The following is a 26,416-nucleotide window of genomic DNA, read 5'->3' on the forward strand; positions in this document are numbered from 1 at the left end:
CTTCTAGGCCGGAACCATCATAAGCTCTCGCGAGAGCCTTCTCACCACCGTGAGCCCTCATTAGCACTAGTTCCGGTCTCCTATTTTAGCACGCACCCTCCTCGCCGATTTCCTCCGCTACTGCGAGGTATGCCGGAACTTTTGTTGGTAGGAACGGGTTTACACAGTTGAGTGTTGCTGGCCGGCATCGAGGAGAATTGGGTGCCGTCCTCTTCCTGTCGCCGTCGTCGCCGCGGAGCGAAGCCCGAACTGATCTGATCCAGGAGCGCGGTTATCCGACGGGCTGGGTCTATGGTCGCTCCGCGAGCCGCTCCGCGGCTGGTGCTTTTTTATCAGGGCAAACTGTGTTCCATGGCAGGGAACTTTTGGCAGAGCTCCCACTAGTAAGTGATATTCCATGTTCTCGCCCGGTTGGTGGTTAGGGAGCGGTGAGGACAGGGCCTTCCACTCGCCTGGGCCTGGATCCCAGCCCAAGTCCGAGCGCTGAGGGATGGCCCTCGAGAGGCCGCAGAATCAGAGCGAAATGCACAGTATTAAGTCGACTTCCTCTCAACATATGCCGAGTTTCTGGGGCGCGGGGGGGTAGTGGCGGATCTGTGAGCAGGAAGGATGGGAAGAGGTTCAATCTCCTGGAAGGAAGACTCAGGAGTTTTTCATTTCGGGTTTTTGGGTAGCTAGGCCTGGGCGTGATGAGGTGGGCACAGGTACGGGAAGTGTAACTAAGTTTACGATTGTGAGATTACCGGTTTCAGGCCAACTGTGGCTTGCTTTTCCCTGGATGCGTTCAGGAAGTGGCAATTGTGATCTTTTGTCATACACCTATTTTGAGTGGTTTTAATATTCGAGGAAAGGAGGAAGTCAGGCATGTTTCTGTCCGCTAACCGTTTGCTGCCATTACTATATGCCTACATGGAGTTTTACCCTTGACCAGGTATAGAGCACGTCCTCTCAAAATTTATCCATTTTATTAGCCTGTATTCATATTTTGTTTTAAAAGTGGGCTTTCCATTGATTTTGTTGTAATTTAGCCTTTTTCATGTATAGTGTTTGTTGGTGGACCATGGACGAGTTGGAGTAATATTAAAAATATTTACCTCTACATACATTTGTTTAAGCAAGCAAGAAGGTGCATGATGGGACTAAGTAAACTCGACCAGACTTTCTCACCGTATAGTTGAAAGAATCGAAACTTTATGAAGAAATATCCTAGTGTGAATAATTTTAATGCCAAGAGCATCTAAGTAGGATTGGTTCCTATTATTCACCAATGTTTTACGTTTGTATAAGAAAAAAGAAGAAAGAAAGAAAGAAATAATGGACTTAAACCTGCTTCTCCAAAAGCCTGTTTTCTCTTGCTTTAACATTATTCTGGGGATATGAAGTGCCATAGTTTTACTATGGACTACATCATGTTTATATTGTATTGCTTTTGCTTCTGAAATATTTGCTTGGACAGTTGAAATAGAAAGTTTAATTAGTGTAGAGAAATGTTCTGATAAACTTTGGAAAGGAACCCTTGAGAAATTGATGGGTAGCTAGCTGTTGATTGTCAGAATTTTTTCAGATTTTAAACAAAGATCTTGGCTCCCCTTTGAAGAGCATTTTGTTATGCTTTCATTTACTGTTGTCTTTCTAAGCCATTTTTTTTCACTTTTCAACATATAAATATAAAATTAATTGGGCTTTCCAACAACTATCATTGCCTTCCAATTCAAATTGCCCTGAAGGATGGGGCTGCTTGACTTTACTAAAATCCCTTGGGAATTATGGAATTCCTGATCTACCCATGGGTAGTTCAGTCGTAGAGCACTTGCCTAGTGACAAGGCCTGGGTCCAGTCCCCAGCACCACAAAAACAACAACACCAGAAAAAATAAACAAAACCCAAAGATTATGAAAAGTCTTTGTTTTAGGGGATTTGGTGAAAAAGGAAAACGGACATGAAATATGCTGTATTCCAAGTTTTCTTATTTTAACATCATCAGTGTCCAGTTTTTTCGCAGTTGCACATGAAAATACTGGTGAATCTTACATGTAATCTTTGATGAAACGGAATACTTATAAGTCTTCTAGATTTATTTTGCAAAGGTGCTGTGAGAAAAACTATTAAAATATTTGTTAGTGAAATTTCTTTAAGAAAATGTGGAGTTGAAATTACTGAACAAGTCACAGTTATTTTAGAAAGTTGACGTAGAAAAAGACATTGTGACCAAAACAAAGTGAAACTAGAAGGGCATCAGATTTGCTAGTTGATTGAATGAATTAACAAACAGGTAACAAAAATAAAAATTACAAAACCAACAGTGGCTGTTGTATTAGAGAGAAAGCTTAAGATACAGTTACATAATGATTATACCCCCAAAATATGAGATCAGTATATATGTGGTGTAGTCAAAGCCCAATTTATTAGAAAATCAGCATTTCTCAGTCCTGAATAAATGGGAACGAATATAGCCTTTGAAAATACTGTATTATAAAGAAAACTGTGAAATAAGCCAAAGAATATAGAAATGAACATATTAAAAGGAAAATAATTTTTTTAAGAGTTGGTTCTTTGGGAGAGAGAACCAAAAGGGAAGACTAAATTGCTGCTAATTAAATCAAAGGAAAAGGGGATGATACAAAATTAAGAGTGGGAAAAGGAAATAAACCCAGAAGTACTTTTGGGTTATTGCTGTGGTGATAAATTTGAAAGCCGAAGCAAGTTAAGAAAATTACCAGACAGCTGTCCTTAAAAAACACATGGGTAAATTCTTTCCAATTTTCAAGAGCATCTGCTGTTGAAATTGTTCCAGTTGATGCAAAGGAAAGCTTTCCAATTTTCTTTATGAAGCCATGATCTCAATGATCAAAAAATCTAGCAAGGGTAGCACTAAAATCAGTTGTAACTTTTGAATATCCATACACTAATCATAAAGGTTTAAGTGGCACATAACATTGCATTAAACATATAAAACTTGACAGTGAATTTTATTATAGAAATAATATTAAATCAGTTAACAGTGGAGATATTGGAAAAAAAAATAGGACTCAGCTGTAGAGCCAGTTTAATTTGGGTTGCTTTTGTGTTGGTGGTGGCAGTGCTGGGGATTGAACCCAGGACTTCTTGGGTATGCTGGGCACAAGACCTACTGTCAAGCTATGCACTCAACATCTATTATTGACTAAAGCTCTTACTAAAATGGAGATAACTTGCTTCTCAAAGTGAAAAGCATCAAAGCATCAGCAGAAGTATTAATGGTGAAATATTAGGAAAATTTGGGTGCCTATCTAACATTTCCGAATACGCAAGTGAGTGGAATTAATAGGAGAATGAGATATAAACAGAATGACAGAATTATCTGTATAGGGAGACAAATTAGTTAGAAAAAAGTTTATTAAGGTGACCAGTTAGAAAATGCAAAAGCAAAAAAGCTACCTTTTAAATGAACAAATAGAAATAATTTGTTGTAGCAACAGAAAATATAACTTAGAATAAAATTAAGGACTGGGGATGTAGCTTTTGTGGTAAAGTGCTTGCCTATTATGTCTGAGACCCTGGATCAGTCATCTATATGGGAGATGGGGAGTCTGGATAAAATTAAGAAATGTTTAGAACCTATTGGGAAAAACTTTTTAAAACTCTGTGGTGAAACACAGGTATTAAAAATGGAGTTTGAATTCTAGTATTGCTAGATGTCATTTCTCCCTATCTTTACATTTAATCCTGTCTCAAAATTTTTTATTGACTTTATTTTTTGGTACTTGACATAATGATTTTTTTTGAAGTAATGATTCTAAAGTTCAAGTATTGAGTTGTCATCATAAATAGCCAGAAATCTTTTTTGAAAAATGGTAGCATGGGTGTGTTTTTCCAGTCCCACGTTTAATTTTAAAACTTTTATATGTTTTAAAATTATATGGAAATAGGAATGGTAAAAAAAATATTGAAACTAGGAAGTGTAAAAACGATTTTAAATTAATGATAAAATTATAAATCAAGAAATACTTTTTGGGGGGGTGCTGTGCTATGAATTGAACCCAAGGCCTTGTGAATATTAAGCACATGCTCTACTACTGAGCTACATCCCTAGCCCCTAAATCAGGAAATACTTAACTGATACTTGGATAACCATTTTAAAAACATTTAGCTAGAACTTTACACTCTATAGCAAAATAAATTCCAGAATAATTAGAACTTGAAAAAAACTGTCCATTAATAAGGATAGTAGAAATTAGGGTGAATTCTTTTTTTTTTTTTTTTATCATTTTGAGTCAGGGAAGACCTTTCTGTACACAATAAATATAAAATCAAAGTGAAATGTGGGTAGATTTAAATAAGTAGGTGATTTAGATTTATGTTTACAAATACTTACCAAAAATACTTGAGGAAATTTTTGCAACTTACTAGACAAATGATTCCTTAACCATAATATATATATTTTAGATCAAAAGGATCTCCCTTTTTTAAAAAGAGTCTCTCAATCATAAAGAAAAGATGGTAAGCTAATTAGAAAAATGGGCATATTAGTATTAACAGTGTACCAAAGAACTATTTTTGGCCAGTAAAGCTAGGGGGAGATAGATGTTGGACCTCAAATAATGTATGGTGGGTCAGGGGAGCACTGATATACTCCTTTGCCTTTACGTTTTGAAGTATTTGAATGTCAGATACCCAGAGAGTTAAATATTTTTAAAATAGGCATGAACTGTTATTAGGAATGGAAACTGGTATAACTTTTTCCTATAGCAAGCTGCCATTGTAAATCAAAATTACTTTATTCATAAGGTCTATTTCTAGGAAATTCTTCAAGCATAGTATTAACCAAATATGCAAGGATGAATTACAAAGAAATTATTGAATCATTATTTGTAATAGTGAAGAATAAAGAGGGGTGGGAGGGGTGGGGGGGAAGGGAAAAAAATAACAGAATAAATCAAACAACATTACTCTATGTAAATTTATGATTACACAAATGGTATGCCTTTACCGCCATGTACAACCGAGAAACAACATGTATCCCATTGTTTACAATAAAAAAAAAAAAGGAAAAAATAAATAAAATGGGATTTGGGAGCAAAAAAAAAAAAAAAATATTGAAGAATAATTCCCTTATGCCTGTTGATAGGGATTGAATAAATACTGATCTTTCTTTAAGACTGTTAAAAGGATGCTGAATAACAAGTTCACTGATTTAAAAAGATTCCCTATACATACTGAATAACAAAAGCAGATTGTAGAATAGATTCTTTTTATTCATGTCAGTTTCATATCTGATTAAATAGTTTGCTCTACTAGGTAAGAGGTGGTGACTATAAGTATAATTCTGAAGCAACTGTTAATGTGATTGGAGTTTGTGAAGTGGGGAAATTAAATATCCTCTTCACTCAGAAAAGCTGAGAAAAGCTGTACTTCATCAAATCTAAGGCACCATCAATTGATGCAAAATAATTGCACCATTTTTTGTATGTATTATTAAGAAGAGTAAACATGCTGCCAATTAAAAGGCATCACCGATTTTAAGATTTATCTTATATCAGTTTTAGAATGAATGAAATAGAATATAAAACTAGTGACAGATTGAGGCGAATGAGGGAAAGATTAGAGGAGAATATTCTTCAGAGATATTTGTGTTTTTGAGATCATTTTACTAGTTTTGCATTTCAAGAAATGGTCTTTTAGAATTACTTCTTGCACTTCGTACTTTACAGAATATGAGTAGCCTATTGTGACTAAGATTATGATTTTCTGTGACACTTGATTCTGTAGCACATCTTAAATCTTTACCTCCTTCTAGTTTGCAATGGATTTTGGATAAACAAGATCTGTTGAAGGAGCGACAAAAGGACTTAAAGTTTCTCTCAGAAGAAGAATATTGGAAATTACAATATTTTTTACAAATGGTAAATTTTTTAAAATTGGTTGAAGTATGAATTACCTTTGAATGTTTTTGTGTGAAAATTTATGATGAATTGTCATAATCTTTGCTTAAACATTTTTATTTATATATGTATTCTTAAAACTTATTCATTTATCTTTTTAGTGATCTGAATAAATTTTTTGTGAATCTACATGTCAGAGACATTGGACAATTTAAAGTGTTAGTAATCTCCCTAAGCTTTCATAGAGCAACCCAGTTTAAGGTTGGCTAAGCAAAGTACTTTGAGGATGAATGATTCTTTCAATTGTCATCCTGTGTTTGTCATTTAACTTAGAACTTGGCTTTGGAGGAAAGAGGATTTAGTCAGAAGACATGTCTTGGGATATTTTTGTCACATAATCTTTCTAATCCTCTGTTGTTTTGAGGATTCATTATGGATTTTTAGTAGTTGACTTATTTTTTCATATCTATTATAAAGTTAATGTGAAAAGCATTAAAAATATTTAGAATTAAGAAAAGTTATCAACCATTCAACTTCTCCTACTGCAAGACAGACTTTTGCATTGGGAAAATTTTTCATTTGAGTTTATGCATACTGCTCTATGTTTTTAAACAAATTTGCAAATCACAAGTACTAGACCAATGTAATTCAGGTAGAACTTGAACATGTATAAGTTTTTCCCTTTGTTAAAATGAAAATAATCATGATTTAAACCACATGGACATTACTGTTTGAGGTTAATATTATTACAATAATACCAGGTGGTACATTTACAACATTCATTTTATTTTCCTTTTAGTTATCCAAGCATTAGGTGAACATCTTAAATTAAGACAGCAAGTTATTGCCACTGCTACAGTCTATTTCAAGAGATTCTATGCCAGGTAAGACTGTTTTATTTTAGGAATATGTTATACCTATTTGAAACCCCTATCTAATGTTGATGCTCCTCAGTATAAATGATTCAGTTATTTGTAGTAGAGTTGTGATTTTTTTTTCCTCCCCAGTGTTTTCTAAATGGGTAATATTTAACTTCGTTTCATCATATTTTAGGTATTCTCTGAAGAGTATAGATCCCGTATTAATGGCTCCTACATGTGTCTTTTTGGCATCCAAGTAGAGGTATAAAACAATTTTCTATTCTTTGTCAAAGTATTGTTGGAATATATTGGTTAATCTTCCCCAGTTTTTACATTGCCTACGTAAGGATATTAACAGATGGTAATTTGTGCAAAATATCTTTGTACTAAATTGAAGAAATGGGTATCTTATATTATCTTTATTTTATGTATTACTTAACACTTACATAGCACTTCTTATGTATTAAGGGCTTTGTAAGTCATTTTATAATTCTAACTTAATCCTTCTAACAAAATATGGAATATGTAGTAATAGTGTCTGCATTTTATAAATGAGGGAACTGAGTCATAGAGACAAGTGCCATAGCTTGTCTACTATAATCTGAGAATGTCTCTTTTCCTTACCTGTATACTTCTTATTTCTTACTGCCTGCCTTCCCTGCCTCCTGATGTTTGGCTGCCTACCAAGCCAAGAGAAAGCAAAGGGAAGGCAAAATTTGGGAGGTGTTATAGATTCTAACAAGTAAAGTTTGAATAATAAGGTAGAAAAATTAGGTGAGAGAAGAAAGATAGAAACTTGTAGGTGAGACAGAATTTCTGCTCGATTTATTTACTTTTAAAGTTTTTTGAGGTGGAGAGATGATAGTGGCTGGGGATTGAACCCAGGGCTTCCACATGCTAGACAAGGGTTCTGCTATCTGAGCTGTATCCCCAATGCCACTTTTCGTTTTTTGTTTTTTGTTTTTTAATTTATATGTGGTGCTGAGTATCGAACCCAGGGCCTCACACATGCCAGGCAAGCACTGAACCACTGAGCCACAACTCCAGCCCTCTTTTTGGTATTTTTGAGTTCATTCTTCAGCTCCAATTCAGACAATTATGGCAGAATTTTACAAAAACTGCTTGTTTTTCATAACTAATCCATGCAATCTTTAGTATTACTAACTTTGTATTATGTTTGTATTTTTGAATGACTTTTTTTAGAATAGGAATTAGTGAGTGCCTATCTCAAAATAAAAAGGGCTGGGAATGTGAACACTTAACATATTAGAAATAATATTAAGAACAGCATTCTAGAGATGTAAAGTGTCTTGATTGTGAAAGATATTTTCAGGCTGCAGAATCAGTTTTGTTTTTGAGTTGTTAATGGAAAGAAAATTTATTAAAAGCCTTTATTATGGGGTAGTTTTCCTAAATATTATCAAGTAATATTTGATTTTGTTTAGAAATGACCAATAATATTTAACTTTATATATCTTAAATACAACCAGTCTGGGGTGCTAAAACAAAAATCTGTATAAACTTCCATTCTTGTAGATTAATTTGGGGGTTTTAATTTGTCTTGTTTGTTAAGTATCTTTTTTGTTATTTGCCACTAGGGGTGTGGCTCAGGGGTAGAGCACCTATTTTTAGCATGTGGAAAGCCCAGGGTTCAATCCCTAGTACCACAAAACAAAAGTAAAAACAACTTTTGTTATTTGATTTACTGAGTATAATTTTGTTATATGACTTACTGAGTAAAAGTTTGTGCATAAAGAATTTTGGATAGGGCTGGGGTTATACTCAGTGGTAGAATGCTTGCCTAGCATGTGTGAGGCACTAGGTTCAATTCTCAGCACCACTTATAAGTAAGTAAAATAAAGGTCTGTTGACTATGAAAGAAAGAAAGAAAGAGAGAGAGAGAGAGAGAGAGAGATGCCCCAGCAGGGTGACAATGTATTTAAATGTAAATACAAAAATAGACACAAATATATTGCCCCTATACAGGATAAGGATGTAAGTTGAAGGTATTTAAATAGTTTTTACTTTAGTTTCTTTTGTTGGATGTGAAGACAATTCTTGATTTTTCGGCGTTAAGATGAAGTGAAGCTTTAGAAACTTATTAGGTTTATTTGAAATTAAATGAGAAAATACATGTAAAGTAAATCATTGATAAATTTTAGATTTAAAAAAAATTTTTTTTGTAGTTGTAGACAGGCACAATGCCTTTATTTTATTTTTATGTGGTACTAAGGATCAAACCCAGTGCCTCACACATGCAAGGCAATCACACTGCCATTGAGCTACAGCCCCAGCCCCAATTTAGTTATTTTATAGTGGTGGTATGTTAGGTTGAAAGAGGAAATGGGAACTAATCTTGGAAGACTTTACTATATCGTTCTTTTTCTGTTCCAAAAAGGAAAATAGGTGTATGTGTGGTATTTTGCATTTTTTAAAAATTTTGGTGATATTCAAGTTTGTCTTAAGAGATTTTTTAAATAACTCTATTTTGTTTATTTTTTATTTTTATGTGGTGCTGAGAATTGAACCCAGTGCCTCACACATGCCAGGCAAGCAGGTGCTCTACCACTGAGCCACAACCTCAGCCCAAGAGATTTGACATTTTATTACTATTTAAAATTTTTTTTATTTGTTTAATTAGTTATACATGACTGTAGAGTGCACTTTGATACATCATATATAAATGGAGTATAATTTCTTATTCTCCTGGTTGTGCATGATGTAGAATCCCACCAGTTGTCTAGTTATATATGTACATGGGGTAATAATGTCTGATTCATTCTACTATCCTTCCTACCCCCATATCCTCTCCCTTCCCTTCACTCCCCTCTACCTAATCTAAAATAACTATTCTTCCCCACCCCCACCCCTTCATTGTGAATTTAACATCCACATATCAGAGAAAACATTCGGCCTTTGGTTTTTTGGGATTGACTTATTTCACCTAGCGTGATATTCTCTAACTCCATCCATTTACTAGCAGATGCCATAATTTCATTCTTTAAGGCTGAGTATTATTTCACTGTATATATACACCACGTTTTTTTTTAATCCATTCATCTGTTGAAGGACACCTAGGTTGGTTCTATAGCTTAACTATTGTGAGTTGAGCTGCTGTAAACATTTGATGTGGCTGCATCACTGTAATATGCTGATTTTAAGTCTTTGGGTATAAACTGAGGAGTGGGATAGCTGGGTCAAATGGTGGTTCCATTCCAAATTTTCTAAGGAATCTCCATACTGCTTTCAATAATGGTTGCACCACTTTGCTTTCCCTTCAGCAGTGTATGAGTATACCTTTCCCCCACATCCTTACCAGCATTTTTTGTTGTTTGTATTCTTGATAATTGCCATTCTGACTGGGGTGAAGTGAAATCTTAGAGTAGGTTTTTTTTTTTTTTTTTGTGGTGCTGGGTATTGAACCCAGGGCCTTGTGCATGCGAGGCAAGCACTCTACCAACTGTGCTATATCCCCAGGCCCTAGAATAGTTTTGATTTGCATTTATCTAGTTGCTAAAGAGATGTTAAACACTTTTTTACATATTTATTGGACATTTTATTAAATGGCATGAGCTATTGGGTTCAATTGAATAGAAAGCATACTTAGTGTTTATTCTTGCAGCTAAGTATAGAGTCTAAAAGTTGTCCTGGAAACTAAACTAAGTGCAAAAAAAGTGGCATTGTCTCTTTAGGGCTTGGTTTCTAATTTGGTATCTTTACTGAAATTAAATTATAAAATTATTTTAAAAATTTGTCTTGAATTATGATAATTTCAAGGAAAGGTAACATATTTAGAGATTTAAAATACTTTATGCCTCAAGTAAGTGTAAGCTGGACAGACTATAAACATGGGGACAGCTGGGAAATACTGTTTTAAATAGACCTTAGGTTTGCTTACATCTGTTGAGTTAATATGTACCTGATCTCATCCACTTTTCTTTCTCTAGGAATTTGGCGTAGTCTCAAATACAAGATTGATTGCTGCTGCTACTTCTGTATGTAAGTGCAAAAAGTATATCCTGCTTTCAGGATATAATTCTAAAAAAAAAACTCCATAGTATATATATTTTTAGTTTATAAAACACGAGACATTAGTTGGGTTTATTAACCTCTCCTGAGAATACCTGTATGACTTACATATTTGTCAAAAAAATTTTATTGATTTTTATATTATTATCTCTAGGACTTTCTTTTAATGTTAAAAATAAATAGTAAGCTGGACTTAGTGGTGAACACCTGCTTGGGAGGCTGAGGCAGGAGGAGTTCAAAGCCAGCCTCAACAACTTAGAAAGGCCCTAAGCAACTCAGCAAGACCCTGTCTCTAAATAAAATAGAAAAAAGGACTGGGAATATGGCTCAGTGGTTAAGTGCCCTGCATTTAATCCCCAGTACCCCCCAAAAAAAAAAAAAAAAAAAAAGAAATTATCAATCCAAATATATCAACTCAGTGGCTCTTTTATAAAAAGATTAAAGAAAAAATTTATTTCCTAATTTATTGCAATTTTATGTGTTCCTAAAGGTTAGCCATAATTCATTCTTATGGACAGAATAAACTATTCCTTTAGCAACTGTAATGTGTATCTTTGCTGAGAATTATTATGTCTTTTCAGACCTCCAAATCAAATAACATGGTACAGGGCCAGGTGCAGTGGTGCATGCCTAAAATCCCAACAGTTTTGGGAGGCTGAGACAGGAGGATCACAAGTTCAAAGCCACTCTCAGCAATTTAGTGAGGCCCTAAGCAACTCGGTGAGACCCAGTCTCTAAATAAAATATTTTTTAAAAGGCTAGGGATATGGTCCAGTGGTTAAGTGCCCCTGGGTTCAATCCCTGGTACAAAAAACAAAACAAAACATGGTAAGGGAAAAAATGCTGACTTGTCAGTTTAATCTAACTTTTAGCTCCAGTTCCTTCTCTGAGTAACTGTGTTTTGTCTCTGAGCAGCCATATAACCTTGAACAAATTGATTTACCTCTTGGCCTTAGTTCTTTATCTAAAAATAGGGAATTTAGCTATCTGAACCATGATAACATTAAAGGAAGTCACACTGTAACATAATAGTTATAAAATACTATGTAGGTTATTAACATACTGTATTCTAACTTTATAGATTAATCAAAAAGATAATTCAGCTTTTTAAAATTATTCCTATGATCTACACAGGGGAAGCAGAAAATTACATTGTGTGTTTTAACCTTGTGTGCCAGACTGCTAGTTTTTGTATTTGGGGGTCATTCCCCTTTCTTAGATATATACAATAATTTAATTGTTTCCATGTCATATCTTAATTCTTCTTTTTTTTTTTTTTCATTTTAGCAGTTTTTAATGTAAGTTGTAAATATGGTTACTTTATTCCAGAATCTTCTCAGTTGTTTCTTTTTTGTATTTACCCTTTTCCTTTCCCAGTTGGTGACATTTTGCCTTCCATTCCAGGATCTGTTTGCAGGCTTTGGGTAGTTTTAGCCTGTCAGTTACCACCTTGCTGGGGTGAATGCCCACATGGACAGTTGTGCCATTGGCCTTTCCCCACTGTACCCATTCAGTATATTATCACTTATTTCTTCCTGTAAACCTGGACTACTCTGCCAGTCTGTTGACTTTTATAGTGTCCTCACACAATCTGAACTTCATCATCCTTTCAGATGATCATAGGTCAGATATTGTACTTTTGTCTCAGGTCTCTTAAAATACAGGACATAATCTTCCCTCGAATGTGGAAAGGAGTATTGAAATACCTTTTGTGGTTCTTGCTTTAGTCAGAATTCACAAAAGGATTAAAGTTCATTTTGGCTGCTGCCACTTCAGTGATGACTGCAAAAGGGAACAGATACCTTAATTCTTAAGGCTAAAAGATTAGCAATTAGTTTTGCCAAAAAGTTTAATATAACATGTATGTCACATTGATGAAGTATTGCATTGCTTTTTGAAAATTTGTGTTTTTCACGGAAAGTCTTGAAAATATATTCAGAGATTTGGTTACCAATGAATAGGAAAATCTTATAGTAAACTATTTGTTCTGTAAGTTTTATCATATATTATTACATAGGCCCAGCCTGCTTGGGTTTCAGTTTTTAGCTCTAGTCTGTAACAAATCCTCCAAAGTACTTCATAAGACAAATCCTCCGGTCTGTTTCTTCATCTGCAATGTGAAGATGTTATCTGTTATAGGGTTGTTGTGAGTCTCAAATGAAAAAAAATATGTATAAAACTCAAAGCAATGCCTTAAGTGTAATACCATTGCTGGGGCAACCCTAACAAACTACCAGACTGGGTGGCTCAAACAGCAGAAATTAATATTTTCACAGTTCTAGAGGCTGGAAGTCCAAAATTAAGGTACGAACATGTTCAATTTATCTTGAAGCCACTTTGCATAGTTTGCAGATAGTCACCTTCTGGTTATTCTTATATGACCCTTTCTCTGTGTTCACACTCCTGTTGTGTCTTCCCCATTGTATAGGGCCCAGCCCCACTCTTATGACCTCATTTAACCTTAATCACCTCTTTAAAAGGTCTCTTCTCCGAATAGAGTCCCATTCTAAGTACTGGGAGTTAGGACTTCCACCTAAGAATTTTCAAGGGACATAGTTTATAACACTTAGTAAACTTCAGTGGCAGTTGTCATCATCAATAATAGCATCATTATCACTGGAAAACACTGCTAGGTGCAGTGGTGGGTATCAAAATAAATACAAGGAAGTTAGAGATAAGATAATAAGCCGTGCATGGGAAAGTATTAATACAGAAGAATTTAAGTGTTATAAGGAGTTAAGAGAGAATGCCGAGTGTTTTGAGTAGGAAAAGATCTGTTAGGTGAATCTAAATAATACAATTTGAAGAAAAAATAAAGAACTTGAACCTACAAAAATGTAGGACAAAAGCAGTCTAAGAACATTGCACAGTTTCTTGAAAAATAGAAATTGCTAGTGAGTTAACATTCAGTAAATGGTGAATAAGGAAACAGTGGGAGAAAAAAAATCCTAGTGCTAGAGGAAGGGATCTACACTTTGTTCTGGTACTAGTTGTTGTTTTATTTTGTTTTGTTTTGTTTTTTGTAGCAGGGATTGAACCCAGGGGAGCTCAACTACTGAGCAACATCCTTTTCAGTTTTTTATTTTGAGACATGGTCCTGCTAAGTTGCTTAGGGCCTCACTAAATTGCCCAGGCCGTCTTTAAACTTGCAATCCTTCTGCCTCAGCTTCCCAAGTCACTGGGATTACAGGTATGTGCCACCATACCAGGCACTTGTATCTTTTAAAAGCTTTATTTATTTTGAAACTTAAATGTGATGCCAGAATTGTCATTAGGAAAGTCATACAGAATTAGGTAAGATGAATTGGAGGAATAGGTGGGTAGAACAAAACAGGCAAATTTTGAAGTTGTTCTCGTTATAACATGGATTAATCTTGAAGATATGATAATTGACAAAAACCAGTCGCAAAAAGACAAATACTCAGATTCCACTCCATTTAGGCTTTTGGAGTAGTGAGACTAATAAAAATTAAAAATAGGATGGTAGTTTCTGGGGACCAGAGAGAGTGGGGAATAAGGAGTTACTGTTTAATGGACACAGTGTTTTGGTTTTACAAAATAAAGAATTCTGGAGATGCATGGTGGTATGGTTATACAACATGAGTATATTTAATACAGCTGAAGTAGATACTTCTGAAAAGAATTAAATTGATGTTGGACATTTTAAATGTAAATGTATTTGTAAAACATCCTCTTAAAATATAAGAATAGTGTCAAAAATTTAGAACTTGACACATTTTAGGAAAAAGACTTGCATAGTTTCTTGTGCTGTACAGAAAAACATGTGAACCAAGGAAAGCCATATATTTGAGAATGTTATCAGACACAACGGGTGGAGATAATTACAAGGAATTAAGAAGTTAATATGTTCTGAGAAAAGGAGAATCTTACTATATTGTATATGAAATAACCTTAGTGAAAAGTGGGTGCTGATTTGAGTAACGATGGAAATGAATAGAGTGTAAGACTGAAGGCAACAGAGTCTGTACATAAGCAGTGTATTTTAGCTGATAAAATTGTTACCCAAGGATATAGCAGTTACCCATTCTGATAATGCTATGCATGTATACTAGAATTGAAAATGTATGACATGTTGAGAGCCAGATTTCTCACTATTTCTGAGTCTAAAGAGACATGATAAGTAAAAGTAATGGATGTGTCTTGGATGAGTTACTGGAAAAGAAAAAGACATAAGTGAAAACTAAGGAGATCTGAATAAGCTATGGAATTTAATTAATAATAATATATCAGTGTTGGGTCATTAATTTTAAGTGAACCATACTAATGTAAGGTGCTAATAATAAAAGAAACAGATCCGCAGGCATCATAGTCTGCTCAGCTGCTCAGAAAATACCATAGACTAGGTGGTTTTAATAACACACTTCTCAAAATTCTGGAATCTCAGTAGTCCAAGATCAAAGTGCTAAACTTGATCGATTCCTTGAGTGGTCATGATTACATGTCATAGAGATTTTTTTTTTTTTAATAGGAACACTAATCCTATTATACTGCCTTCATATAAACTTGATTACTTCCCAAAGATCTTACTTTGAAATACCGTCACACTGGGAATTAAGGCTTCAACATATGAATTTGCAGTGGCAAGGGCACAAACCTTCAGACCATAACAGGGAATCCTGTACTATATAATCAGTTTTTTCTGCACACTTAAATCTTAAAAAAAAAAAGAGTAGAGAAATTTAATTAGGTAGAGTTTTTTTTGTTTTATTTTTAGGGAAACTTGAGCATGTTATCAAGAGGAAAAGTTAAAGATGAGAGAAAAATAGTAGGAACTATCAATTGAATAGACATAAACATACACAAATGGTAGGGATAATATAATAGAGGAGAGATTCATTTTCCTCCATTGGAAGAATAGGATCAGAAGTTAGAAAATCAGGCCCAAGTACAGTGGTGCCTACCTATAATCCCAGCAGTTCAGGAGACTGATGCAGGAGGGTCACAGTTTGAGGCCTGCCTCAGCAAGTTAGTGAAACCCTGTCTCAAAATAAAAAAGGACTAGGGATGTAATATAACTCAGTGGTAGAAGCGTGGGTTCAGCCTGGTATTGCAAAAGTGGTGAGGGAAGGTGTTATAAAACTCAGAAACTTTATTCATATTTAGAATTAACTAAAGGAGAAGAGAAAAGATGTTATTTTCCTAATGTCAAGTTTAAATGGTTCTAGGTTTTATGCTTTGGTAGATATTACCTATCTAAATTAACTATAGGGTACTTAATTTACAAAACAATTATTTTTGGAGTAAAATACATAAAGTAGGTTTCCTTTTAATCTCAGTGAGATCACTTGTATAAATGCAAGGAATCACAAAAATTCTAGAACCTATCAATAGATTCTTGACAGAATTAAATGTTATAATGACTTGAATACAATTTCACAGTACTTAAAATTGTACAACTCACACCATTTTGAGGAGATGGGGGATCAACGGTTAACAATGGTTTTTCATGTACATTTTTAGTGACTTTTTAGTAATGATTTTTAGTGGTAATTCTAGGTGTATGTGGTATGAAAAACTCCTAGAGATTTTGTCTATGTAAATGATGTTTATTAAAATACATATTTTTAATAAATCCTTAGTTATTATGAAAAGTTCAGAAGGTACAGATGAGTAAAAAGAAAAATCCTTAAATCTCAGAGATAACCAACCACTGCTGATAACACTAGTGTGTTATCTTTCCAACCTTCCCTTTCCCTTTTCCTTTCTGCTTCCCTTTCCCTTTTCTTTTCTGCTTCCCTTCCCTTCCCTTCCCTTCCCTTCCCTTCCCTTCCCTTCCCCTTCCCTTCCCTTCCCTTTCCCTTTCTGCTTCCCTTCCCCTTCCCCTTTTCCTTTTCCTTTTCCTTTTCCTTTTCTTTCCTTCCTTCCTCCCTCCCTCCCTTCTCCTTTTCTCTGTTCCTTTCTTGTTATGTATAACTCCTGTGTTCCCTCTAAGCTAAATCACTGGAGAATAGAACAGACCATTCTAGAGCTAGCAAGATTTTAGAAATGACAAAAAACAGTGATTTGTTTTTTCAATTTTTATTTTTTTTTTTAAACAGCAGAATCCTTTCCAGGTATCTTAATACAAAATCGAAGCTCTCTGATTATAGTAGTGGTAGCAGCAGCAGCAGCAGCAGCAGCAGCAGTAGTAGTAGTAGTAGTAGTAGTAGTTGTTGTATAGGTGAGGACTTAGGGCTTTCAACCACCCAGTCTTTCCCTTCCCTTGGTAACAAAAGTTTAGGTCCCTAAGCCTCACCAAGAGTGCTTACTGAAAATGATTTAGCCCTACTCTCTAATATTCTGTACTTTTTTTTGACTGTTAAAAGAATGTTGGTTTAATTCATTTTGGCATTTCCTCCATTTAAACTATTTTTCTCTTTGTATTCTGCAGTAAAAACTAGATTTTCATATGCCTTTCCAAAGGAATTTCCTTATAGGATGAATCATGTAAGTATATTATACAGAATAATGACTTGTCAAAGCGGTATATAAACAAGCTACACTTACTAGTCTTTTAGCAATGTTAGTTTCAAATACTACAAGAATATAGACATTATTTTAAATTAAAGATCAGAAGTTTATCTTTTTTAAAAAATACTTCAGAGAAGTGATTATCAACCATCTCTACCCATTGAATCACTTTTTCTTTTAAGTTATAGACACAATATCTTTACTTTATTTATTTTTATGTGGTGCTGAAGATTGAGCCCAGTATTGAGTAGCCTCACACATGCTAGGCAAGTACTCTACCACTGAGCTACAACCCCAGACACTCTAGGAACCTTTTAATACTGATGTTAGATCCTCTCCAGACTGACTAAATGAGTATTTTCAGACTTAGAGTTCTTGGCATTAGTATTTTCTGAAAACTTACAGGTGAGCAATACTAATGTGCATCTGGGGTTGAGAACTATTATAATGGAAATCATATTTGATAAGTTACATTTTTATAAGATTAATTTATTGCCATTTTAATAAGCATGTCCTTTGTTTTCTACCTTGCAAGGGAATTGTTCATTCTACTTAAATTGTATTTTTTTTTAATTGAGATAATTGCATTTTGCATTTGTTGAGTAGAAAGCATATTGAAAACTCTGATTTTTTAAAAGGATATTTTAATAAAAGTGAGCTGGGGATGTAGCTCAGTGATAGAACATTTGCTATTAACATATGTGAGCCCGTTCAATCTATAGCACACACACACAAAAAAATGCTTACAAGAGGTTGGCTTTTCCTTATAAGGATTAAATGTTTTATAATTATAGTTGTATGAGTTATATAATGGTAAAAAGTAATTTTTTATATTTGTTCTATAAACTGTGTTTATTTTATTGATTTAAACACGTTTTTGTAAAAATGTGACATTACTATAAGTTGTTAAACTAAGCAGACTTATGTAATTAGATTCTTGTTGATTTTTTTTTAAAACAGATATTAGAATGTGAATTCTATCTTTTAGAACTAATGGTAAGTATGTTTCTTTCCTTCTGTTAATAGAATAACAGTTATTTTCAAATTTAATGGAGTCAGATTATTTAATGAAATGATTTATAGGCAGGTACATTTTAAAATCATCTAAGTGATATGTGATGTTGAAATTATAGTAACCCAGTAACATCACCAATTTCCTCTCTGAAGCCTGTTCAATAATTTGTATATCCTAGTCTGGATGGAAAAATATTCTATAGTAACTATAACAAAAGGATTACAAACAAACAAGTCAGGACATTAAACCACTGTAAGTTATGTGCACAACTTGTGTATGTGTGTGGTGTAATTTAAAGATAGATTATGTCTTTGGCAGAATTCTCCTCCAGTTGGGAATTATGGATTTATAGGCTAATAAGAGGTTTCAGTGTGTTGCAGATGTGACACTTTGAGTCTCTAAGGGAATGAATGGATGCTGACTGACTGCCAACCGATATACCAAGGTATATTCCAGAGAGAGCACTGCCTTCACTATTATAGTAGAGTTTAGGGCTGCCATACTGCTTGCTTAAGAGAACAAAAGGGAAGCAAGCATGAATTACAGAAACTCACTTTGAAATACACTATTACAAATCAGTTGGGTAATGATAACGTTTTTGTGTTGTAATAAATCTGTTTTTATACATACACATTTTTTAAACTGTTTCTAGGATTGTTGCTTGATAGTGTATCATCCTTATAGACCTTTGCTCCAGTATGTGCAGGACATGGGCCAAGAAGACATGTTGCTTCCCCTTGCATGGTAATTAGAACAGAAGTTATTAATAGTGTAACATGTTATTAGATAGGAAGGTTGCCAACTAAATATGAAATTTGATATTTTTGAAAACATTAAACTAGTGCCCCAAGGTATTTTATGTTGACCAAAATACCTGCTTGTTGAACTTTAATAACTATGGTGGTGATTAAAATGATGTGCTAAAATAATAAACATCTTTAATTATCTGTTCATTAATTATACTTGTTAAAATTTGATTTTATATGAAAAACTTAATTTACATTAAAATTAAGAATGAGTTTATCTTTAAAATAATCAAGGTACTTTTTGGTAGTATTCATTTTATAATTACTTTTTTTTATCTTATTTTCTGATTTGTCAGAAATAAGAAGAACATGTTTATATTATAATTTATTGGAGGGCTCAAAGTTCAAAATATGTTTTATTCACATATTTAATATGTGTCTTATACTAATTCATACTTAATTCTCACTCTCTTGAGTCCACCTTTTTGCCTAAATGTTTTATCTTAAATAGATGTGTTCAGTAGTAGAAAAGGGAAATAAGTGTGTACAAAGATGGGAAATCTGTCCCTCTCTGGGTGGAAATGTACGAGCAAATGAAGTAGTTCTGCTTTCAGTAATAATATGATTTACATTTCTGTAGGAGGATAGTGAATGATACCTACAGAACGGATCTTTGTCTACTGTATCCTCCTTTCATGATAGCTTTAGGTATGTAAACATGGTATGCCCTTATTAGTTAAATTTTTATAAAGCTGTCTAGGTCATCCTAAAATAAATTTCACCCTATTGTACTTTATGTTTTTATGTTCCGTGAAGTAATAGACTAATCCTTGCATGTGAACTTTCAATAATATGAACTGCAACTGTCACAAATCAGGATTATTGTCCCCCCCACCCCCTTTTTTGGTAAGTTTTTTTTTTTTTTTTTTAAATCATTTAAAATAATTTTAATCAGTGTCTAAATAGAACACTTTTGTTTAGTGGGAAAAGTTCACAATTAAGCCTGCTAATACTAATCGTAAGTCTTATAAAAACACCTAGACCAGTTTTTCATTTCCTGAGCCCAGGAATATTCAGTTGAATAAAGGAGAGTATGTATGGCTGATCTATGGTCCTGGCAGTCTTGGTAGATGGAAAAGTTAGCTACCATTCCACTGCCCATGGAAGAGAGTGCAGTATTGGGTTAGAACACAGTCCTAGGTTTAAACTTTGCTTCCTTATAATTGTGGCAGAATTGCCTGACCTTTCTGAGTTTGTTTCCTTAGTTATAAAAAGGAGAGTAAAAACTTCAGTCATTTCAAGAGTTAAATGTGATAGCTTGTAGAGTACCAAATAATGCCTGCTATATTCTATATTCTAGGCACTTGTTAGTTTCTGTTCTTTTTCCTCCTGGATTTCTGTGACTCTGTCCTCTTACCCCGCGCCCCCCACAAACACACACACACTCACACACACACAAACACGCACACCTAACAGTCTTTTACTATTCTAGAATTATTTTTACTGGTCTCTTTTTTCAAGTATTCCTTAAATACTGATGTGAAAAGCCACCTTATATCAGGGGTGACAAATGGGTTATATTTATACTTCTGATACACTGATGGCTCTTATACAATACTGAATTTGGCGGTTTTCTGAAGTTGTATCCAGGTTCAGTGGGAAGAAGTGCTGGGATCTGTATAGGTTGGGAAGGAGGGGATAATAGGCCATGCCATGTCTTTGCCAAACCTTGATCTTTGTACTTCCTGACTGAGGCCCAGGACTTCTGTAATCTCTTATGTGCTGAAACATTTCAATTTATTTAGCTGAGATCTTGCTTGTGAGCTATTCTTTATATCAATCAACCTTATACATAGCTCCACTTGACATCTTACTGACACTTCACACTCATCATCAGGAGCTCATTGCCTTGCTCCCAAATATCCTCCTCCATTTAATGTCTTTGCTAGCTTTGTGAATAGCAAAATATTTGCTTGGTTGAAAACCCAGCAGTTGGGTTCTTTCATATCCCTCAGTAGTTACATCCAGCAAGTTACCAGAACCTTTCACGCTTTTCTTTCAATTATCTGTCCCTTTTGTAATATTGTAATCATCTTCTCATTTTCATCTAGTTTACCACAGCAGTCTCTTAACTGACTGACTGGTCTCCAGCATTCCTTTGCTCAGAGATCAGAGAGCCAATCTGTCCTTCATACTATTGAGCTACACTGGTGGTTCTTATTGGGGGATAATTTTGCTCCTGTAGGATTCATCAATGTCGGGAGATGATTTAATTGTCATACCAAGGCCGGATACTACTGTCATCTAGTGAGTAGAAGCCAGAAGTGCTGCTAAGCATCCTAAACTGAGTATATGAGACAGTTTCAAAGAATTAACCTGTCAAAAATGACAATAGTGCCAAGGTTGAGAAACCCTGTGCTAGAATATAGAATAAGCTTTTTAAAATGTAGAATGTCTCCCGGTTAAATCTTTCTTCCTCCCAATTGCTGCATAAAATTTGTAGCCTCTCTGCCATTTATAGATAAGCTATTTTTCCCTCTATTGTCAGATTAACTCAGATTCATCTCTTTAGTGACAGCCCCACCTCCTGACCCTCTCTATTGCCACAGTCTGGGTTTAGGGTGCCTTCTCTGTTTCAGATTTACATGCCCCTGTCATAGCATTTTCCATTCTTTTAAGTACCTCTTTTTATTATTTACTCCTTTTGTTTTCTCAATCCCTTTTGGACCTAAACCCTACTCTAGCTGCATTTGACTTTCACCAACCAGTATGTCAGTTCCCATTTGAGTGGCTATTTTTTGGTTTGTTCTTTTTGTGGTGTTGAGGATGGAACCAAGGCCTTGATATGGTCCCTTTGCCTTCTTAGCACTGAGCTACCTCACCATCTCTGAATGGCTGGTTACCTGGAATGTCATTCTTAGCAGTCAACCTGACCAGGGAATGTAACTTTCAACAAGCTGAGGTGGAATCAGGATAGCCAGACTGTGCAATAGGAATTGTTTTAGGCAAAACTATGGTATAGATCATTGTCTTTAAGCTCTTTTGCTCTTTGTTAGTTTCAGTGGTGTGTAATATATATATTTGTTTATGATGTTACTTTTTTTTCTAATTTGTTTGATTACAACAATGAATTCTGCTCCAGTGTGCTCAGTTGTTATATAACATCTATCATGTGCTAATAACTTTTAAAAACAACAAAAAAAAGTGAGGCAATGTTGCTTTAATTTAAATATAATCAACATTGTTGAAACTTCAGTATACCGTTTGGCTGAGGTTTTGGTGGTTTTGTCAAACCAAACTTTGGATACAGTTTGACCATTTTGTATTGCTGTTCAGAGATGACTTTCTGTTTTAATCTCTTTATTGGATTTTTTTTCTAACATGCCCTTTCAAGGCATCTGCACCATAACTAGTAAACAGTAAGAAGTAGATGTCAAGAACCTTAGTGTAGTCTAGTAATTCTTCTGTTTATATCAGATTAAATTGGTGAGATGGTTAGTACTATTCAAGGTAGCTTTGTTAAGTTTTAAAAACAGCTTTGGAAAATATATGTGAAATTCGGGAGAATCTTTAGTTTTGTGACCATGTTTGCAGTTAAGCATGAACAATTGTCTTCATTTCAGCTTGCCTACATGTTGCCTGTGTTGTACAGCAGAAAGATGCCAGACAGTGGTTTGCTGAGCTTTCTGTGGATATGGAAAAGGTAGTTAAAATTCTATGAACTTAATATTTTAAAGTTCATGTCTTACTTACTTATCTTCAAGGTAAAACCTTATAATGTTTATTATTGGTTATTGATTAAATATTAAATATTTGATTATTGATTAAATATTAAGAAATACATGGTTGATGAAAAGAGTTGATGTTGATTTTTTTTTTAGGTTATATTTATCTTTCTGGCTTAGGGTTAAATAGAATGCTAAACTTATGGTTCAGTGTGTTGCAGAGTAGCCTCTGACTTCAGGATTATCAAAAAACCTATCTAATGACCACTAACCACCACTATGGACTTCTGTAACACAGCATATTGCTGGCAAAGCCCTATTTTCTACCTTATCTGCTCAAGTGTTGAAAGCATTACATTTAATCCAACTTTAACTCTATGTCGATAGAGAAAAAAGGGCTAAATTTGGAAACTAGATATGACACAATATAGCTTCAGCTTTTGGTCACCTTAACTGATATGTGGGGTAGTTAATAATCAAAAAAATGTCTTATGGGCACTGCCTTCCTTTAAATTGTCTGAAAAATTGATATTAAAGGAATACTCAATAGTGGCATATCTCTTCATGATTTGAACCTTTACTCTTTGTACCTTGCTAGTTTGTTTTGGTTTAAGAGGACAGCAGGTAAGATTAAATCAACTGGATATGAGATAAGGATGGATAGGACATACCTGTTGAATAAGCCTAAATAACAGGGTGGGTGAAAATACTGTTCTCGAATTTGTTAGGATTGTCTAACCTCAAGGACAGAGACTCATCTTTTACTATTTTCTGAAGCGATGCTTCATATGTAATATCTATTCTTTATGTACTAAGTATTACTTGTTTTTGTCACTGAGAACTTTTCAAATACTTTCTTGTAGATTTTGGAAATAATCAGGGTTATTTTAAAACTATATGAGCAGTGGAAGAATTTTGATGAGAGAAAAGAGATGGCAACTATTCTTAGTAAGATGCCGAAACCAAAACCACCTCCAAACAGGTACTTTGTAGACTTCTAATTATTGACCTAATTATATATTGTACTCATTTATCTTATTCTTTCTTAGATTGTTGTTTTGTATTTTTTTCTTAAAACCTCTATCAAAACTTCATGATTCATGCTATTTTAAAAAATTTGTTGAGACTCTCATTTAAAAAAAATACATTAATCTGATCATTTATTTAATAACTTTTCCAAATGCAGTGGAGGTCTATTACAGGTATCCCTCAACATATAGCCACATGCTGTACATTAATTTAAACAGAAGAGTCTTAGGCAAGGTCATCTGAAATTCGGTGTTAAGGGATTCTGTAGTCAGTTTGACTAATACCATCCCTCTTCTACACTTACTGGCTATTCTATTTTATAAATTTCAGTAATAGTTTTTAAAAATTTTGATAAATGATCTGATATGATAAAGATACAGAATTTTGGTTTTTGAGTGACCCTATGAACTGCAGCACACAACATAATTTTTCTAAATATGAATCACCTCCTGTGCCAAAGAGTTTTATTTTTGTTTTAAATAGGATCTGTTCATTTAGTTCTCTGGTTCAGCCCTCACTATATATTAGACCAGATCATTTGAGGTAGGGGAAAAAGATGAGGAGGAAAAAAAATGCTTCCCAACTTAATAATTTATTTAGAAAGATAATGAATTTATATAACATTAAGATAGATTTATAGATTGCTAGCACTGAATGTTATAGTCTGGAAAAGAATGATACTTGACTTATAACAAGGAGCTGTTTAAGGCAGTCATTCAAACAGCTACCTTTGGATGCATTTTTTGCAGAAATTCCCTGAGTGATTCTCCACTAGTGGCAGGGCCTGAAGCTGCAAGATGATGGTGGACAAGATAAGGCAATAATCCTATTGCCACAGTTACTGGTATTTTCAGCTTTAGTTCTTTTTTAAGTCTTCAGCATTTTCCAGGAATTTACTGTATTTTTTTTTCTGACTTAAAAAGTTTGTTGTAATTACATATGATTTTGTTATACCATTGAACAGCAGACTTCAAAAATTTTTTTTTTGATTTTCCAAAATAATAGAAATAGGATTTTATATGTAAGATTTAATTTTGTAGGAATTTTGTTCAGAAGTTGTGATCTCTATGTTGAGTGATACCTGTAATAACAATGAAAACCCATATCCTAATTTAAATTTTTTGAGTGTATATGGATACTGACTTCCATATTGCTTGTAATGTGTGAGAGTACCAAATACATAAGAATAAAAACATAAAACCAAATGGTAGTCTTCTGGATTTTAATTTTTCCACGTCTGTGTCTTAATCAGAAATGTCTTTGTACAGTTATGCTGCAGAATAAAAAATTTCAGAAATTAATAGGCTTTTAGGGTGTTGAAAATGAATCTTTTAATTAGTATAAAATCTCTTTCTTCCCCATTTGAACAGTGAAGGAGAGCAGGGTCCAAATGGAAGTCAGAACTCTAGCTACAGCCAATCTTAAAACATTCCGAAGAATTCCATAGTGGATCACTTGGAAATAGACCATTGGACAGATTTCAGTAATGTCTTCAGTGGAACACAAATGAAAATGAATAGCTTGTTTCTGTCAAGCATATTGGGAAGTGATTTTATTTTTGCAAAATAAGTTTTTCTTTACCTGATTTGATTCTAGTACATAATTGATAAAAATATCTTAATTATAAAAGTTTGGAAAGGTTCTATGGGACCTACAGACAGACATACATAGACATTTCATGATTAATAGCTTTTGATTAGTATATTATTTGTTAATTTGAATGAAAGAAATTGTAGCTTTTTATTAAGCCAGGAAACATTAAACATAATTTGTTTAAAAAAATTCTTTGGTCATTGAGGGACCAAAAAAAGGACATAAAGTCAATATAAGGGGTTTTTCCCCTTCTGGAAGTTAAACTTTAAAACTGTATTTAAGGAATCAAATCTTACAAAATCCTGGAAGATTTTGATAATGATGTTGATAATTTCAGGGAAATTAATCAAGTACCTATTGATTTTAATATGTATTTTATTCAGTAGTTTTGGTGTCTTGCCATGGAAGATACTAGCCCAGCCTAGCAGAAAAGTGCAATATGTATAGGATACTTTGACATTTTAAAAGTTATATTAATTCCGTAACCATTTTGAAATGCTGGGCAAACTTTTTTAAAAAATAAATCCTACATGAAGTTATTTGCAATTAATTCACAATTAATGAAACATTTTGAAAGTTTAATTGAATAAAATACTATAATGCGGTAAAATTTTGGTAAATTTTTAATGTTAATTTTTAATCTGCTGTGAAAAAAAATTTTATAAATATGTGCCCTAGTTTAATTTTGTGTCTTAATGTGGACTTAACAGATTTACTGCAGGTATCCTGAGCCAGGAATACAATCAGGTTTCAGGCCAGTTTGATACTGGCTATTCTTAATTTTCATGAGTGTAAGACCTTCAGACTAAATGTTATGTCAGTGGATTGTGCTGTCTGTGGAACTTAATAAATCATTTTCTTCAGACCTGAAGGAGAGTGATAAAACTTGGAGTCATAGGATATTGTACAATTTAAGGATTAAAAAATTTTCTATAAATAAATTGTGAACAATGGATTATTAAATGTTGACTTCCTAGGATAAGCCTGCAAGAATAAAAGTAAATTCTTCAGCTATTTTGACTAGTGTCTTGAATTCATCTATTTGAATTTGCCTTATGTTGTTTTCTGAGACTCCTTCTTTAGATAA

At 33.9% G+C, this 26,416-nt stretch overlaps 1 protein-coding gene across 1 annotated transcript; it reads left to right on the top strand.

Annotated features, from left to right (window-relative positions):
- The first annotated feature begins 62 nt into the window (after positions 1 to 62).
- CCNC (cyclin C) lies at positions 63 to 26,344 on the top strand. Its single transcript, XM_079148661.1, is given in 14 exon segments — positions 63 to 383; positions 5,777 to 5,865; positions 5,868 to 5,882; positions 6,661 to 6,745; positions 6,915 to 6,976; positions 6,979 to 6,983; positions 10,669 to 10,720; positions 17,142 to 17,197; positions 18,182 to 18,217; positions 18,889 to 18,980; positions 19,623 to 19,690; positions 22,606 to 22,685; positions 23,571 to 23,689; positions 25,107 to 26,344. Coding segments are annotated over 14 exon segments (906 nt in total). The 5' UTR covers positions 63 to 291; the 3' UTR covers positions 25,162 to 26,344.
- The last annotated feature ends 72 nt before the right edge of the window (positions 26,345 to 26,416 follow it).

This window comes from Sciurus vulgaris (assembly GCF_902686455.1).
Source record: "Sciurus vulgaris genome assembly, chromosome: 7".
Classification (NCBI taxonomy): Eukaryota; Metazoa; Chordata; class Mammalia; order Rodentia; family Sciuridae; genus Sciurus; species Sciurus vulgaris.